The 15,348-nt window shown below is 32.3% G+C and overlaps 2 protein-coding genes across 4 annotated transcripts; both read right to left on the reverse strand.

The window, feature by feature from the left end:
- Positions 2,812–5,943, reverse strand: LOC109334682 (guanylate kinase 3, chloroplastic). 2 transcript variants are annotated; one of them, XM_019570572.1, is made up of 2 exons: positions 4,992–5,943; positions 2,812–3,197 (listed from the first exon to the last, which is right to left on the reverse strand). In XM_019570572.1, the coding sequence occupies exon 1, from the start codon at positions 5,899–5,901 to the stop codon at positions 5,017–5,019; it is 885 nt and encodes a 294-aa protein (XP_019426117.1). In that variant the 5' UTR covers positions 5,902–5,943; the 3' UTR covers positions 2,812–3,197; positions 4,992–5,016. The 2 variants fall into 2 exon arrangements, with proteins under 2 accessions (XP_019426117.1, XP_019426116.1); XM_019570571.1 differs by having other exon boundaries at positions 2,812–3,203.
- On the reverse strand, positions 7,342–9,300 carry LOC109333595 (40S ribosomal protein S15a-1-like). Of its 2 annotated transcripts, none has more exons than XM_019569102.1 (4): positions 9,172–9,300; positions 8,637–8,774; positions 8,367–8,527; positions 7,342–7,604 (listed from the first exon to the last, which is right to left on the reverse strand). In XM_019569102.1, the coding sequence occupies exons 2-4, from the start codon at positions 8,767–8,769 to the stop codon at positions 7,506–7,508; spliced, it is 393 nt and encodes a 130-aa protein (XP_019424647.1). In that variant the 5' UTR covers positions 8,770–8,774; positions 9,172–9,300; the 3' UTR covers positions 7,342–7,505. The 2 variants fall into 2 exon arrangements, with proteins under 2 accessions (XP_019424647.1, XP_019424648.1); XM_019569103.1 differs by lacking the exon at positions 9,172–9,300 and adding an exon at positions 9,149–9,169.

Here is a 15,348-nt window from a genome sequence, read left to right on the forward strand (position 1 = left end):
CTAAAGTGGATAAATTTAAGATTGACATATAGCTCTAGTGGTTGTGGTTATTTTAATGGCATAACTTTTTGTTTTTCAGTATGGAAGTTGTCCGGCTGGAGTACTGGAATCCGGGCAAGAGGTAGCTTGAATGTTGCCCGAGTCTGGTTTGATAGCACCTGAGTGAGTACCTGAAAATATACTCTAACACTCAAGTCACTATGTGAAGATACGTGTAGAGAGAATAGAATACAAGAGTATAAAGAGACTAAAAGATGTTAAATTCCGTATGAGGATAAATGAGGTGAGCATGAAATATACTTTAATAGATGTTGTTTGCATGGTCGACCATCTTGTCCGATCGAGTCTGCCTAGACAGGCATGAACAGCTTTATACATATCGAGTGACTCAGGCATGTCCATATATTAGGTATGTCCTTGCCACATAACAAGAGGGCGGTACATAATGCGACAAAAGTATATATTGTTCAGACAGCATGACAACCTGTACAGATGGTGTGACAATTTTGTAGCAGAGGATTGTGATCCCGCATATTGCTAACTAGGCCTTATCTGGTTAATTTTGTCTTGTATCTGGCTTGGTCGACTATCTAGACATGATAAATGATCGCCTCAACCAGATCTTCTATGCCCGACATTTGACCGAATCTCAATGATTTTAACCGGTCATGACGTGTTCTGGATGGAACACTTTTCTTCACAAACTGTACTCAAACTATTGATCTAATGGGTGGTTTTCTAAAAAAACAAATTTAAAGTGGACACTTTTGAACCTGGTTATAATCATATATTACTAAGAGGGAATCATGATTGGTTGTTGCTGTCTGGCACAATATCTTTTATTTGAACCATTCCTAGCTTACAAAATTTATACAGGGACTGGTTCCTGCGTTGACTCCGTACAAATGTGAGTCTTCCCCACAACAGGGCATGTTAAAAAGAACACAAATATCATTTTCCTTATCACTCATTATTCACTGCTGTTCTTTTCTAGTTGAAATTCATATGGGAAAAAAAAGACAGCAAAACAAACAAACAAGGTACTAAAAAAACAGGAAAAGTCAATAGTTTTGTTGAATCCTATTTTTTACCCTTTAACATCCATACAAAAATAAGAGTAGGTAGTACCAAAAGGACAACTAATCTCTTGGGTAAATATATGTAAAGTAACAAAACAAGTTGAAATTGTTTGACATCTATTTATGTTTTCTTAGATATTATGCACAGCTTTTCTTCACAAACTAGTAATATGGTTTTATCTCAAAAAATGAATTTTAAGTGGGGGGGTTGAACTCAGATATAATCATATATTATCAAGAGGGAATTATTATTGCATCATTTTTCATTTACAATAGTTTTGACATAAAAAAACATCTATACAGAAATTGGTTCCAGTGTAGAATACATGCACACAAGAGTATGTAAAAAAGTAAAACAGGCATAGTTTCCTTATATTAATTGCTGCACTATGGTGTGACCAAAACTCTAAATAAATGGAGGAAAACGTGTTCCTTTGAATCAGTTTATAACTAATCACGTTGCTCATGCGTGCTGCCCATTTTGTATAATTAAAAAATGGGAAAATTCGTTATGATCATTCTTCCATTGTAACATTGAACTCAACCCTCCAGCATGATTAATTGATATATGCAAATCATGCATTGCGTTATTATAAGGGGAATAAATCAATTGGAACTGGGTCCCATGACCACTTCTGATCATACATCAGCTGGTAAATCTATTGAGATTGAGAAAACGATATCTCCCCATTGGGTTTCCCCAACCTGACCTAAACCTGCTTAAACATCTGAATCGAACACAGTTTCATAAAACTCTTATGATTAGGATTGAGAAAAATAAACTTGAACCCAAACCCAACGTATTGGAGTTTCCCTGACAAATTTGAACGGGTACCCATAGGTTATAGTGTCATCTCAACTTTGATTTATCACCACATATAAATTCTCTTTGGTTACCTTGAGCAAACAATGTTTGCCTTACGTGTTTTTGCTCGCAAGATATTTAATTTTTAATTTAAGCGTGCACAACAAACAGAACTGCTTTGCTTACAAGCTTAAGCCAATGGACTTGATTTTATCTTCTTTTGGGATGATGGGGATTGAAAGGCCTAGGTCATGTTTCCTTTCTCTTGTTATTTTTATTTCCATTTACTCTTACTCATAAAACACTTTATCTTCACGTCTTTAAAATGTGCAATTTCATTTTTTGGGTAAGTGGTCTCTAATCTTTTGACATGCATATATCCCTTTCCTAACAAAGCTAATGATGAATGTTCTCGGACCCACAAATTTAATCTTAGGACATCACATCCACTAGGGGTGAGCAGGATCCGACCCTAACCGCTTATCCAATTTGATCCGATCATTATCGGGTCCAAATAATGTCGGGTCTCATTGGGTCTAAGGGCGGGTTCAAGTTTAAAAATTATACTCAAATAATATTTAGGATCAGATAAGAGACAAACATGACTCGACCCGACCAGTCTATGATCACTCACTTGTCATATTTATATGTGTCTATGTAGAGAGAAAATGAATGTATTAGCACAAGTGCAGAACTAATTCTTTTACATCTGTTTTCTATAGGACCAGTATATGAATAAAAACTTATGAAAAATAATATTTTTTCATACAAATCCTCCTGCGTCATAAAAAATAATGTCACAAAGTGGTACATTGACTATTAATGATTAGTTTACAGGTAATATATGTCAATTTCTTGTGATGTAGGAGAATTTGTAAGAGAATATATCACTACTCTAACTTATTGTCATAGGTTTGAGCTACTAGCTTTTTGAATCAGTTTAGTAGAAGTATTGCATAAAGTATGAAGGTTTTCTGCATCAGTACATTTAACTGTATTCATCTACTAAATTCAACTAGCTGTCTGCATAAATATATCCTACCAGATCGGCAAATAAAATTAAACAAATGGTACTAGGTGTTGTAATTAAAACAAGAAACTACTTTTTCACTGAAAACAAACACTTGTACTTCATTTAATGCTGCAACAGCAAGCAGTGCTAGAAGAACCACCACAGCATTACCCACATATCTGCACATGATGACACCAATTGTAGGAAAGCAACAGAGGTAGGTGGTGCTTGTCATTGACATTGAGCAGAGCTCACAAATTGGAGTTATATTAGCATCCCCAGCTTATCAGGTGTCATAAACCTACCAGTAAAAAAAACAATATTGACAATATAAACAGTTACTACTTGCCAATTCAAGACAACATGATGTTGAAGGCACTAGTTGCTTCTGATGTACAAGTAAATATAACTTGAAACAGTTACTATTGAATATTAATGATCAAGTGTTAAAGTAAAATCTTATAATATAATGAACTAAAATATGCTGCCATTTAGCACATATGATTCATCACAGTACGTACAAAACCACATAATCAAAATGTAAGGAACAGTTTGTACTAAAACAAATAAATAAGCAGCAAATATTGGTACTCTATCATTCTAATAAGGCAGATGCAATCATATTAAACATACCCATGATTCCATGAATAACAAGCACTTCCATGATAAAAAGGATCTTATACTCCAACTGAGGATGAGATAATCTCAAATTTGGATTCACAATCTTAATTTCTTGCAAGTGCAAAATGTATCTCTAACCTTAGATGTTTAACCTACTGCACTGGGAAACAATGTGTGACAGATAGTAACCCAATTTTAATGTAAGCTCAAATGTAGCAGCCTATTTTCTCTAATACTTTCCCTAAAGCTTGCCAAGTGTCAATATCTGAATTTCCTAAGGGGTATGGGCAAATGTCAGAAGTAATTCTCAACAAACTTCATTTAAGGACAAAAACTCATCTTTCAATCAATGCTAACATCTTAGTAAGAAGTTGGTATGGTGAAATGAACATTTTAATCCAACTTCGTTTCCCAAAGAATGGAATATTATACCCGTCATTTCCTCTAAAATGAGTTGGATCAGAATCACCAATCTGTTCCATGATCATGAAACATACATTGGATAATTTTATCCTCAACTGTAAATCAAATTTATAGAATCAGTCAGTATATGAAAATGTTTTGGAGAGATACTCTCTCATCTACCTCACCCCCTTCCATTTATTGCCCATCCCTCTGGCTCAGGAAGTGTTGCTGAAGCAAATTCATGGTCCATTTACCACTTTCTGGGTAAAAACAGAACCTACTTTATTCCACAAATATAAAGAAATTCAACTTACCAAGGGTTAACGGGAATAAATTCATTGTCCAACTAGTTCGCCAAAATTATTGCAAGAAACCCATCAAGACAATAGCAAAAACACTTTATTCCACGATTATAAAGAAATTCAACTTACCAAGGGTTAACAGGAATGAAGACACAAAGTTGTAAGAGAGAACAAGGAACACTAGATTTACAGAGACTGGTGGAATAACTTCTAGCCTCTAAGACAGCAAGCCAGTATAAATCAAAAGGATTATCTCAATTGAAGGCCAATATGGTACACAAAATATGAAATTATTTGTTTACATCACTAATATTTTCTTGGTAGTTAGTTATTCTTATACAGTGGCAAAGATGTGGTTGGTTCAAAATAATCAATTCTCTTCATATAAGCTTGAAACTTCCAGCATCTACAAAAACTGTTGTTCCCCATAGAAACTGATTTTTTTTAATAATTTAATCAGGTTTGCTAAACAGTAAACATCTTAAATCAAACCAAGAACATCTTTTCTAAGAAAAAAATAGCAACTGTTTTCATAAAGCATTCAACTAGTGCCTAAATTCTAAAGTACACTTAACATCATAATGATCATATTGTGGTTTAACAACATAGGAAATAATTTCCATACAGCATTCATTCATTCCATCCATTTCAAAAGTATGGAATTAAGCTGAAATTTCCATACAGCATTCATTCATTCCATCCATTTCAAAAGTATGGAATTAAGCTGAAATTTCCAATATTAATCCACATTTCATAATAATCAATACCTGAAAGCAATGAATTCACAATCTATTATACAATAGCATTCCTCTGTATAACCTTAGCTTTCTCAGCATCAATAATAGACTCCATCAACTTCACTGCATTCTCAAGCTTCCCTTTCGCATTCACAACAACATAATCAAAATTCTTCATATGCTTCACCTCTTCTCTAGCAGTAGCAATCCTCACCAGCAACGACTCAGCCGTCTCAGTCTTCCTATCAACCAACCTCTCCACCATCGCCATCTCACTCTCCGCCACCAAAAACACAAACACAGCCGATTTCCCAAGAACCTTCTTCAAAGTCTGAGCACCTTGAATATCAACCCTAAGCACAATATCACAACCTTTCCCCATGAAATCCCTAATCTGCTGCTTCGGCACTCCCTTGTAGTCACCGTACACCAGAGCATACTCAAGAAGCTCGTCTTTCTCCACCATGGCGAGGAATTGGTCCTTCGTGACGAAGTGGTAGTCCTTGCCGTCGGTTTCGGTGGGGCGCATAGGGCGAGTGGTGGCGGTTACGACGAAGTGGAGGTTGCGGCGGGTGGAGCGGAGGCGAGTGATGAGGGCGTCCTTGCCGACGCCGCTGGGGCCGGAGATAACGATGATGAGAGGGTTAGGGTTTGGATGGATGGGTTGGGAATTGAAGGAGGAGCCGAGGGAGGATTCGAGAGCGCGGAGGAGTTCGGAGCGGTTGGATTTATCGATTGAGGGGATTGGAATGGATAAGGGAGTGCGAGGATTGGACATTTTGGAGGAGGAGGAGGAGGAGGAGAAGTTAGGGGAAGGGTTATGGTGGGTGAGAGAGTTTATGAAAATGGGTTTCAATTGGTGGAGGTAGTGGTGGTTGAAGTGGTGGTGGGTGGGGAGAGAGGTGTAGAGCAGCCTGCGAAACATGGAGGAAGGTGGCATGTCTAAGAGATAATCTTCCAATACATTCAGTAATAATATGTATAATAATGTACTTTGTGTTGGTCTAATATCGTAAAGATCATATAATATCATATAATATATATATATGGTATAGGCAAAATATTTATACGCTAAAAAGAAACTAATTATTTTTTAGAAGATATTCTCAGTTATATAAAAAAAATATTATAGTTAAAACAAAAAGAAAATACCCCTTTCACTTTTGGATAAATGTATGACATCTAGGATAATTTGGATATGTTTTTTAATTGAATTTGATCGGTGGGCGAGTTGTGAAGCATAAATTGTAGGAGTTCAAAGTCAAACTTCATTAATGTGGTTTGGTCTTTCCCTTATCCCTTTTGTGAGTATGGTCGTTAGATAGAAAAAGTTATAGAATAATTTGGATATATGAAACAGATTAAAATGAAAGGAATGCAACCAGCAAGAATTAACCAAACAAGTAGATAAGTGAGAATATTAAGAATGATGTCAAGTATATTATAGAATAAAGAAGACCCTTAGTTTTATAGATAATATACATATTATTTGGGTTATGCTTCTTTATTCTAACACTAGTGTATTATAGAATAAAAAAGACCCTTAGTTTTGCCATTTGTACAATAGGGGATATGTATATTTATTGGGTTACGCAGCAGTACTAGTTAAATTAAGATAGAACTGGTTGGTCAAATCATGATTAAAAACACGAGCAACCATATTCAAATCCAAACCAAAGCTTATTAGTCCTCACCAAAACCTCAAATAAATTGACCATGTCTAAATACATCTTTACAATTCAACTTCAGTGATCATGTGTACATATATAATATATTACATGGTCATGTAAAATATGTTAGCCAAATTGTGAAATCAATTTTCTTTGGTACATGCCATAAATACTTACAAAATGGTTATCACTACTATTTTCACTAAAAGAGCATTTTCTTTTCTGAAAGATAAAACGAGCATGTTTTTAGTATGAATGAAGCTGATATTACTTTATTTACATTTAGTTTATAATGAAATCTTACTACATATTTTTTTGAAAAGTAAGCAAGTATGTATCATTTCATTTAAATAGCCAAATTACACGACAAACTTTGAAGAATTTACACAGAAAAAAAAAAGGTACGAGTATCCATTCTACTTCACTATAGTTGTACCCCAACACTTCATACCAAGCATCAATTTTACTGGATGTATTTTACTTTCCACTATTTTGATGAGAACAATATTAGATTAAACAATGAATTTTCTTAATCAAAAATTAAAATCAACTCAATTTATAGACAGACAAATTAAGTTTCACCTATGAGCACTATTCCTGTGACACTTAACCACAGAATTTATTAGGTATAATAAATTTTCATCTTATGCTAGTTTGTCTCAAAGCATGGTATAAGAAAAATAATGATGAAAAAGGCACATCAATTGTCCCAAAAAGACAATTTTTTTTTTTTGCAAACAAAACAAAGCAAATCAGAAAAAACAACTCCTGCTATGCTAAACTTAAATATTAATCCGGGACTAGCGCATTGTCCATTATAACCATTGAGTCTAAAAAATTGAAATCAAAGCAACATTAAATGTTAAAGGGAAAACTAATAGAAGAAACCAAGCACTTTTCCTCCAACATTCTTTCTCCTTGCTTCTTCATGATCCATGATGCCAGCAGAGGTTGTCAACACAATATACCCAAACTGCACCATTTATGTAGTAATGTAAAATAAGATGCAGCAACAGAAAGTTTACGTAAACATTTAGATAAAGTTATGAAGTTTAGGGTGCAGGCAAGGTATGATATATCATATAAGAAAATCGCAAAACAGAAGAAACATTATTCCAGCAATTTTTAATACAAAAGATTGTCAAGCTGTCATCAGAAATAAGATGTGAGGATTGTCCCAAAAAAATAGAGGCAACACAAGCTAGAGTTTTCTGTTATTTAGGAGCCTACAAGGCCTTGTGGTTGGGAAAATTTTGCAGGGTCAAACATAATCTTGAAGTGGGGGGATGTGGATTCAGCCATACCAATATTCAAGTTGTACCTCTTGCAAGTACCCAACTCTTAAAGGTAATAAATACATGTATACATATAAAGCACCACTTCTGAACTATCCATGCTTCATAAAGTGGCGTCTATACTAAATAAAAAATTAATCCAAAAAGAGACTGCAGTAAAATGGGATGTGTATTCAACATAATTACTGTTACAAGTTTTCAAAAACTTGGACCTTTCTACTTAATTGATTATGCAACTAAAATTTTAGAATTCTCAATAGAGTGGAAAACTGAACAAAAATTAAGATCCTTAGAATTTGATCTTTATAACAAATAGAGCAGAGACGTTGCAACTCAAAAATATTATCTCTAAATTAGTTTCAGGTCAATTATAACAAGGCAAAAGGACACAATATCAATTTTTTGAGTTATAGGAAAGTCAGAATAGCTTTTAAGCTGACCTGTCTTGAAGGGAGTAGCCTAGCAGTCCAACCTTCAATCTCTTTGACACCTACATCAAAACGGGGACTGATAACCCCACATTTGTTAAGTCTTCCATTCAATTCAACCACAATTTTTCCAGCCCTGTGGTCATCAACATACTCAAACTCTCCGATGTACCCTATAAAGAATCAGAGTTTACGAAATCAAGACAATAACTAAATAATTAAAAGGCCAAAACAACATTAATCAAATTGAGATACATTCAATTAAAATAGAGAGAGACATACCATGCTTCTGCATAACCAAAAGGAACTTTATAATCACTTTTGAAGAAGGCCTAATCATGACCTGACGCTTGCCGCGCTTCTCAGCATTGTACATGCTCTTGAGAGCATCATTCAAGACACTAACCCTCACCATTATCACTGTTACAATTTCATCAAAATAAATCACGCACATAAAACACTGTTTTATAGATCAAAAGCCAAGAAAAAAATTGAAAAAAAAACACTTCCAGTTTCAAAAAGCTACAAGCACATGTTACTAATCTCTAACACACTAAATCCGGAACCAAGTCAACATAGTGAAGAACAAAAAAAAAACTAATTCAAGTGAAAGGCTAAATTTTTCGAATAGAGTTTCTCCTATTAGCTACTAAAACTTACAGTAAAAGAGTGAAACACCAATGTAAATTCCAAAAATGTTTCTTGGTCAATAATTGCATCATAAATTGTAAGACAAGAAAGATATAACAAATCAATGAAAACCAGAACCAAAATTCAAGAAAAAATGATGATACAATCGTATTATAGAAGATCTTACCAAGGTTGAAGAGAGAAGCTTCAGAAATGGCGCGGCTGCAGAAGAAGCAAAGCAATGCAGAGGGAGAGTAATATACAAGGACCCTCACGGGCTTTAGGGTTTGGAAGAAAGGGTAAAATTGTTGGGCCCTCACGGGCTTTTCTTCTAATTGCTCTCTTTTATGGCCCATAGTTCTACCCATTCAATTTTAAAAGGTGTTTAGATTTAAATCTCATGAAGAAAATAACTAAACCCCATATATTTTTAAAATTTCAATATTATTTTCATTTTTTCCTCTTCTCATCTATTTCGCTCTCTCTTTCATCTTCTTTCTCCAAGTTTCTCACATAGGGATTCACTCAAACCCCAGTCTTCACTATATTTGAACATTATTTAGACTTTATCCCACAAAATATAAAGAAAATTACATCAATTTGAAATAAAAAATGCTAGACACTCATATGTGATATTAGACATGTTAGCAAGGTCATATATTTCCCCCCACAAAAACACACATATGACCTTGGCCACATGGACATGTCTGAGGTAAAAAATTCATGTGCCAAGGTGCAAGAAATTCATACATGAGAAAGGTCATGGATCAAAGTTATTTCATTTAATTTATTCCAATTTTAAACTGTATTAGATTTGATTGAATTACTCATCTATTCATCATACTTATTTTTGGGACAGTATATAAACTTTATGATTCTTCTATGATGGTAAGGATACCTAACTTGTTTTTAGTTAGCGGTCTATAACTAATCGATATTGCACTCTAACGTTTAGTGTTTTAGTTATTGCAACTCTTTTCCTCTAAAGGGTCACACACCTTCATGCTTTTGCTTTGGAATGGATCTCACATTGTAATTCTTCACCTTATGGAGACTTGTATGGAATAATATCTTAGCCATCAACCATTGTCCCTTGAACGTTCCTCTATAAAGGCATGTTGAATATATTTTATGTCTCATGCCAACATTTAAATACATAAACAGTATATGAATTTTATATATTGTCATTGTATCATTCTTCATTCATGTTTTATTATCATTGATTATTCAAAAAAAAAATACAAATAAATGATAAATGATATATTCACTATGTATAAATATTTACATTGAAAGTACATATATATTACACTCTAAGTTTTATATTATATCCTTTGATACATGACATTAATAATAAGAAAATGTGAAGTTAAGTATTTGTTTTTTAGGTGTGGAGATATAATGTATGTCCAAGAACCAATTTGTCATGTTCATAATAATAAAGTTATATCTATTATCTTAATATCATATTTATTGTTTGTCAAAATAATTAATATGAAAGGTCATTGATTAAAATTAGAGACTTATTATTATAAGAGATTATAATAATGAGAAATAAATTTTTTATAATTTTAATCTAAATTGTTTTTTATCATAGGATCATTGAGCTTAGGACATTATTAATCCAGATAGATCAATATACGTGTAATGGTCTTTATTAGATAAAGATTAATAGATATCATTTATTAAATTACGCATATAAATGGTGCATATAAAGATATGACCATTGAACTGACTAAAAGAAGAATTTTTAATCGTTAACATATTATCTTTGAATTGTCAATAGGATATTCTTATGAATATATATATATATATATATATATATATATATTCCTTAGACTTGAGATTACCATAGTAATTAACAAATTATTTATTATATTTTGATATCAGACATCTAGTGCCTTATGATATTAGTTGAATGATTATTGGGTATAATTAAATCCTTGTAGAATTAGTGATTAATCAAGAAAGAATTCATCAACTCATGATAATGAGTTTGAGCTCTATAAAAATAAAGACTTTGGCCAAGGGGAATTGAATGAATGAAGAAATGAGTTTCTTAAGTCATTCACTACGAGTTAAGTTATTAGAATTTGACAATTATATCATATTCTAGAGTTAACATAGAGTTGTAAAGATAGAAGAAAATATTATATTAATCTTCTAATGGTTCTAAAGTAAAAGATATTACTTCATTTCTATCCGGTCGTTAAAGAATGTTGCTAGATGCCAACCTTGATTAGTAAATTAATGAGTTAATTTACTACCGGTTTAGTAATGAACCTACGGGTCACACAGTAACGAGTGTTCTAATTTTTGTTGGACGAGAAGATATCTAAATTAAATAGTTTAATTTTTTATATTTACTTTTAAGTGGAATATGATTGTATTTTTTGCTAGCACCAATAATATATATAATATTATTCAGTCATCTTTAATATAATTAAATGAGACTTAATTGTAATATTTTAAAAGTTTAAAACTGATAGTCAGTTTTGAAAACCAAAAACCAAAATTTATGCCAAATAAATGAGTTGTTAATTGGCACTAAATGGATTGAAGGAGAATTTTGTTTTATATAAACCAAAACTAACGTAACCTTCATGAAAAAAAGCAACATAGGCAATATACATAGAATCATATTGCTTTCTTTCAATCCTTTCATCTTAGTTTTATTTGAGTTGAATTTTTGCTCCACGGACCAAGTGTTTGTACAATAAGGATTAGTTTCGGTGTGGATACGTGTGCAAGACCTTTATACTTTTGAAGGAGAATTTTTTGAAAGTCATTGCAGTCTTCTGAAGTATTTTTATAAACATTTTTGTCTACTTATTATAGTGTATGCATATTTTAACACAAATAGATGAATTATTTTCCATTGTGCATGTTATGGCTTAATAAAGCTTCAATTGGTATCAGAGCAAGTTTTTTTCTTGTGTTTTAATTCAAGCTGCAATGTTAATTGGTTTTTTGAAATTGATTAAATTATTTAGACAATGATGACTTGAACATTTTGGGTTATGAATATCTTTTTATTGTTCATCACATGGTGATTGCATGAAATTATTGGGACTGAGATATGAATTATTCCTAAAATTATTCAAACCCTTAAACTTTATTGAGTGTAAAATGCAAATTTGTGGACTGTGAACTTCTTATTCAATGTGTTGAATTTTCTTATTTTTTATTTACACACTAATTATTTTGTTGATTTGATCACATAGTTATTGGCTTGTACTCATCACATGACTTGAAGGTGTTGGATTGCGTAGAGTTTTATGAAGAAAAAAAATAAACAATTCTATATAAAAGTTTGTATCCAGCAAATACATATAATGAGTTATGGTATTAATATTTTTAAATATTGCATCTACAAAAGTGTAGAGATCAATATGTGTTGTTGTTAATATATAATAATTATATATGAATGTGTTTAATCATATAGTTAGAGTACTATGACATGCTGAATATATTGGTTTTTGTTGTTTGCAGTTTTTATTCACCCAATGATTGAGTTTTAATTCACAGTGAGTGAATTGTTTTTGTTAACATGTTGAATTGTCACACTAATAAAAAACTAAACATGAGTGAGTTGGTTATGTGAGTTATAAACATATGAATAAATGTCTAGAATAATATATTGGTTTACAATATATGATTTGATAACTATTAATTAATAATGATTAATTAGTGTACTAATATATAAATTAGATTTATATATAACTGTTAAAAAATCACGAATATATATATTTGTATATATATGAATCATAAGTTTCATGTGATGAGGTATGATGGACAAAATTATTTTAATATTCTTAAAATTATTTTGTATAAGATACATTTTTTAAGAGGGTGTTAATTATTTAATTTCAAGAGACGATCTGACTACCAGAGGACTTATAATTAAGATGATTAACATTGTATGTGATACCAATCAATCAATAAAATTAATTTTATCACTAATCGTCTAGACTACCTAGAGAGTGTAAAGATTAATTCAAATATACTTATAGAAATGACTTGACAAACATGTAGCTATTTGTTATTTATTATTTTGAATCAAATTATATGTGATATATTTGTCTTAAAATGTGCATTAGAAATGGTTTGACAACAAAGTATTTGTTCATTTTAAAGGCATTTATTTTATATTTCCACTAGAAGAAATTTTTATTTCTTAAATTGTTATTGTAGTAAGTGTGAGTATTTTATTTGTGATATATCTCTTTACATTAATATGTTCTCATATATATTTTTAACTGTGTGTAGATATCTCGACATGTCTTATTTATCATTACGTTCGATACTCGCAGATGGAAAGTTGGTTGAAAACAATTTTCATGATTGGTATCGAACTCTGAGAATTGTTCTCATGCACGAGAAGCTTATTGATATGATCGATAAGCCTCCAATGCCTGAACTAAGCAATAATGATGATGTTGAGGCAGTTCGTGCTTATAAGTACTTAGAGGACCTCATGAGTACAAAATATCTCATTTTAGCATCAATGAGTTATGAACTCTAGAGGCAACATGAGGACATGGACCCAACTGACATCATTGTACATCTTAAGAAGATGTATGGTGCACAGAGTAGGACAACTAGATATCAGTTGTCTAAGACTCTATTTAGGTCCATGTTGAATGTGAATGCTCAGGTAGGACCTCATGTTCTAAAGATGATTAGTCATATGGAACAACTTGAAAAGTTTGACTGCAAACTTAGGAAAGAGTTATCCCAAGATTTGATTCTACAGTCACTTCCTGACTCGTTCTCACCATTCATTGTTAATTTTAAGATGGATTGTGACTTGCATGAGATGATGAATATGTTAATTGACTATTAGAATCAGATTGACTCTAGAAAGAACCAAGGATTTGTCTTGGTAGTTGGAAAGTCCAACAAGGAAAAAGGCAAATGGAATAACAAGTCCAGAAAGAAGTCTTTCGTGCCTAAAGGTGGCGTGACCAAACCTAAGGACAAGAAAGGTGGTGTTGATCAAAGTAATGCTGAATGTTTCTTCTGTAAGGAGAAGGGACATTGGAAGAAGAATTGTCACAAATATCTTGATTCTTTGAAAGAAAAGAAACAAGGTGAGACATTAATGAAAAATATTTTCATGATTTCCCTAAATATTACAGATTCTTCAATATGGGTATTAGATACTGGTAGTAGTTTTAACATCTACAATTCGTTGTAGGGACTATGAATAACTAGATGGTTGAATAAGGGAGAAATCAATCTCCAAGTGGGGAATAGAGCAAGTGTTGCAACCAAGGCTATATGAATAGTCTCATTAATAATGATGAATGGCAATGTACTAGTCTTAGAAAATTGCTACCATGTTCCTAATTTTGTTTAGAACATTATTTTAATTTCGATGTTGGATATTCATGGTTACCGCTTTGTTTTTAATAAAAGTGTTTGCTCAATTTATAATAATGACATCTTTTATGCGAATGAGTATATTCAACACGACATTTATGTCTTACCTCAAGTGCGTTTTAATTCAATTATGCATGTTTCTAGTCTTAAAAGAGAAAGAGATAATCAAGTAAACAAAACATATCTCTAGCATTGTAGACTCGGTCATATTGTTGAGAAAAGAATTAACAAGTTGCACAAGGAAGGTTACCTTGAAAATTATGATTATGAATCATACATGACTTGTGAATCTTGTCTCAAGGGCAAAATGACCAAATCTCCATTTATTGGAAATGGAGAAAGAGCCTCTGAATTGTTGGGACTAATTAGACTGATGTTCGTGGGTCCTTGAGAATTCAAGCTAGAGGAGGATATTCTTATTTTATTACATTCACTGATGATGTTTCGTGATATGGTTTTTTATATCTCATGAAACATAAATCTGAATCGTTTGAAATGTTCAAAAGATTTCAAAGTAAAGTGGAAAAGCAAACTGGTAAAAGTATCAAGATTCTAAGATCTGATAGAGGACGAGAATATCTTAATGCTGATTTTCTTGATTATTTGAATGAGAATGAAATTTTCTCACAATGAACACCTCCAAGTACGCTACAACATAATGGTGTATCTGAAGAAGGAATTAAACCTTATTAGATATGGTTAGATCCATGATGGGGTTCACTGATCTTCCAATAAGCTTATAGGGATATGCTTTGGAATCGGCAAATTATTTGTTAAATAAAGTTCCCACAAAACTTGTCTCTACAACACCATATGAGATATGGAAAGGGCACAAACCAAGCCTTAAGCACATTAAAGTTTGGGAATGCCCAATCTATGTTAAGAGATTACAAATGAATAAACTTGAAGCAAGGTCTAACAAGTGTATATCCAGTGGGTATCTTAAGGAAACAATGGGATATTATTTCTACCACCCTTCTGA

This window comes from Lupinus angustifolius, chromosome LG19 (genome assembly GCF_001865875.1).
Source record: "Lupinus angustifolius cultivar Tanjil chromosome LG19, LupAngTanjil_v1.0, whole genome shotgun sequence".
NCBI classification, from domain to species: Eukaryota; Viridiplantae; Streptophyta; class Magnoliopsida; order Fabales; family Fabaceae; genus Lupinus; species Lupinus angustifolius.

What these genes read in the sequence shown, in the direction of transcription:
- LOC109334682 (XM_019570572.1), bottom strand. Translation starts at nt 5,901, where the DNA reads ATGCCACCTTCCTCCATGTTTCGCAGGCTGCTCTACACCTCTCTCCCC.
- LOC109333595 (XM_019569102.1), bottom strand. Translation starts at nt 8,769, where the DNA reads ATGGTGAGGGTTAGTGTCTTGAATGATGCTCTCAAGAGCATGTACAAT. An exon ending in TTTGGTTATGCAGAAGCATG is followed by an intron (nt 8,528 to 8,636) that starts GTATGTCTCTCT and finishes GATTCTTTATAG; the next exon opens with GGTACATCGGAGAGTTTGAG. An exon ending in GGCTACTCCCTTCAAGACAG is followed by an intron (nt 7,605 to 8,366) that starts GTCAGCTTAAAA and finishes TAAATGGTGCAG; the next exon opens with TTTGGGTATATTGTGTTGAC.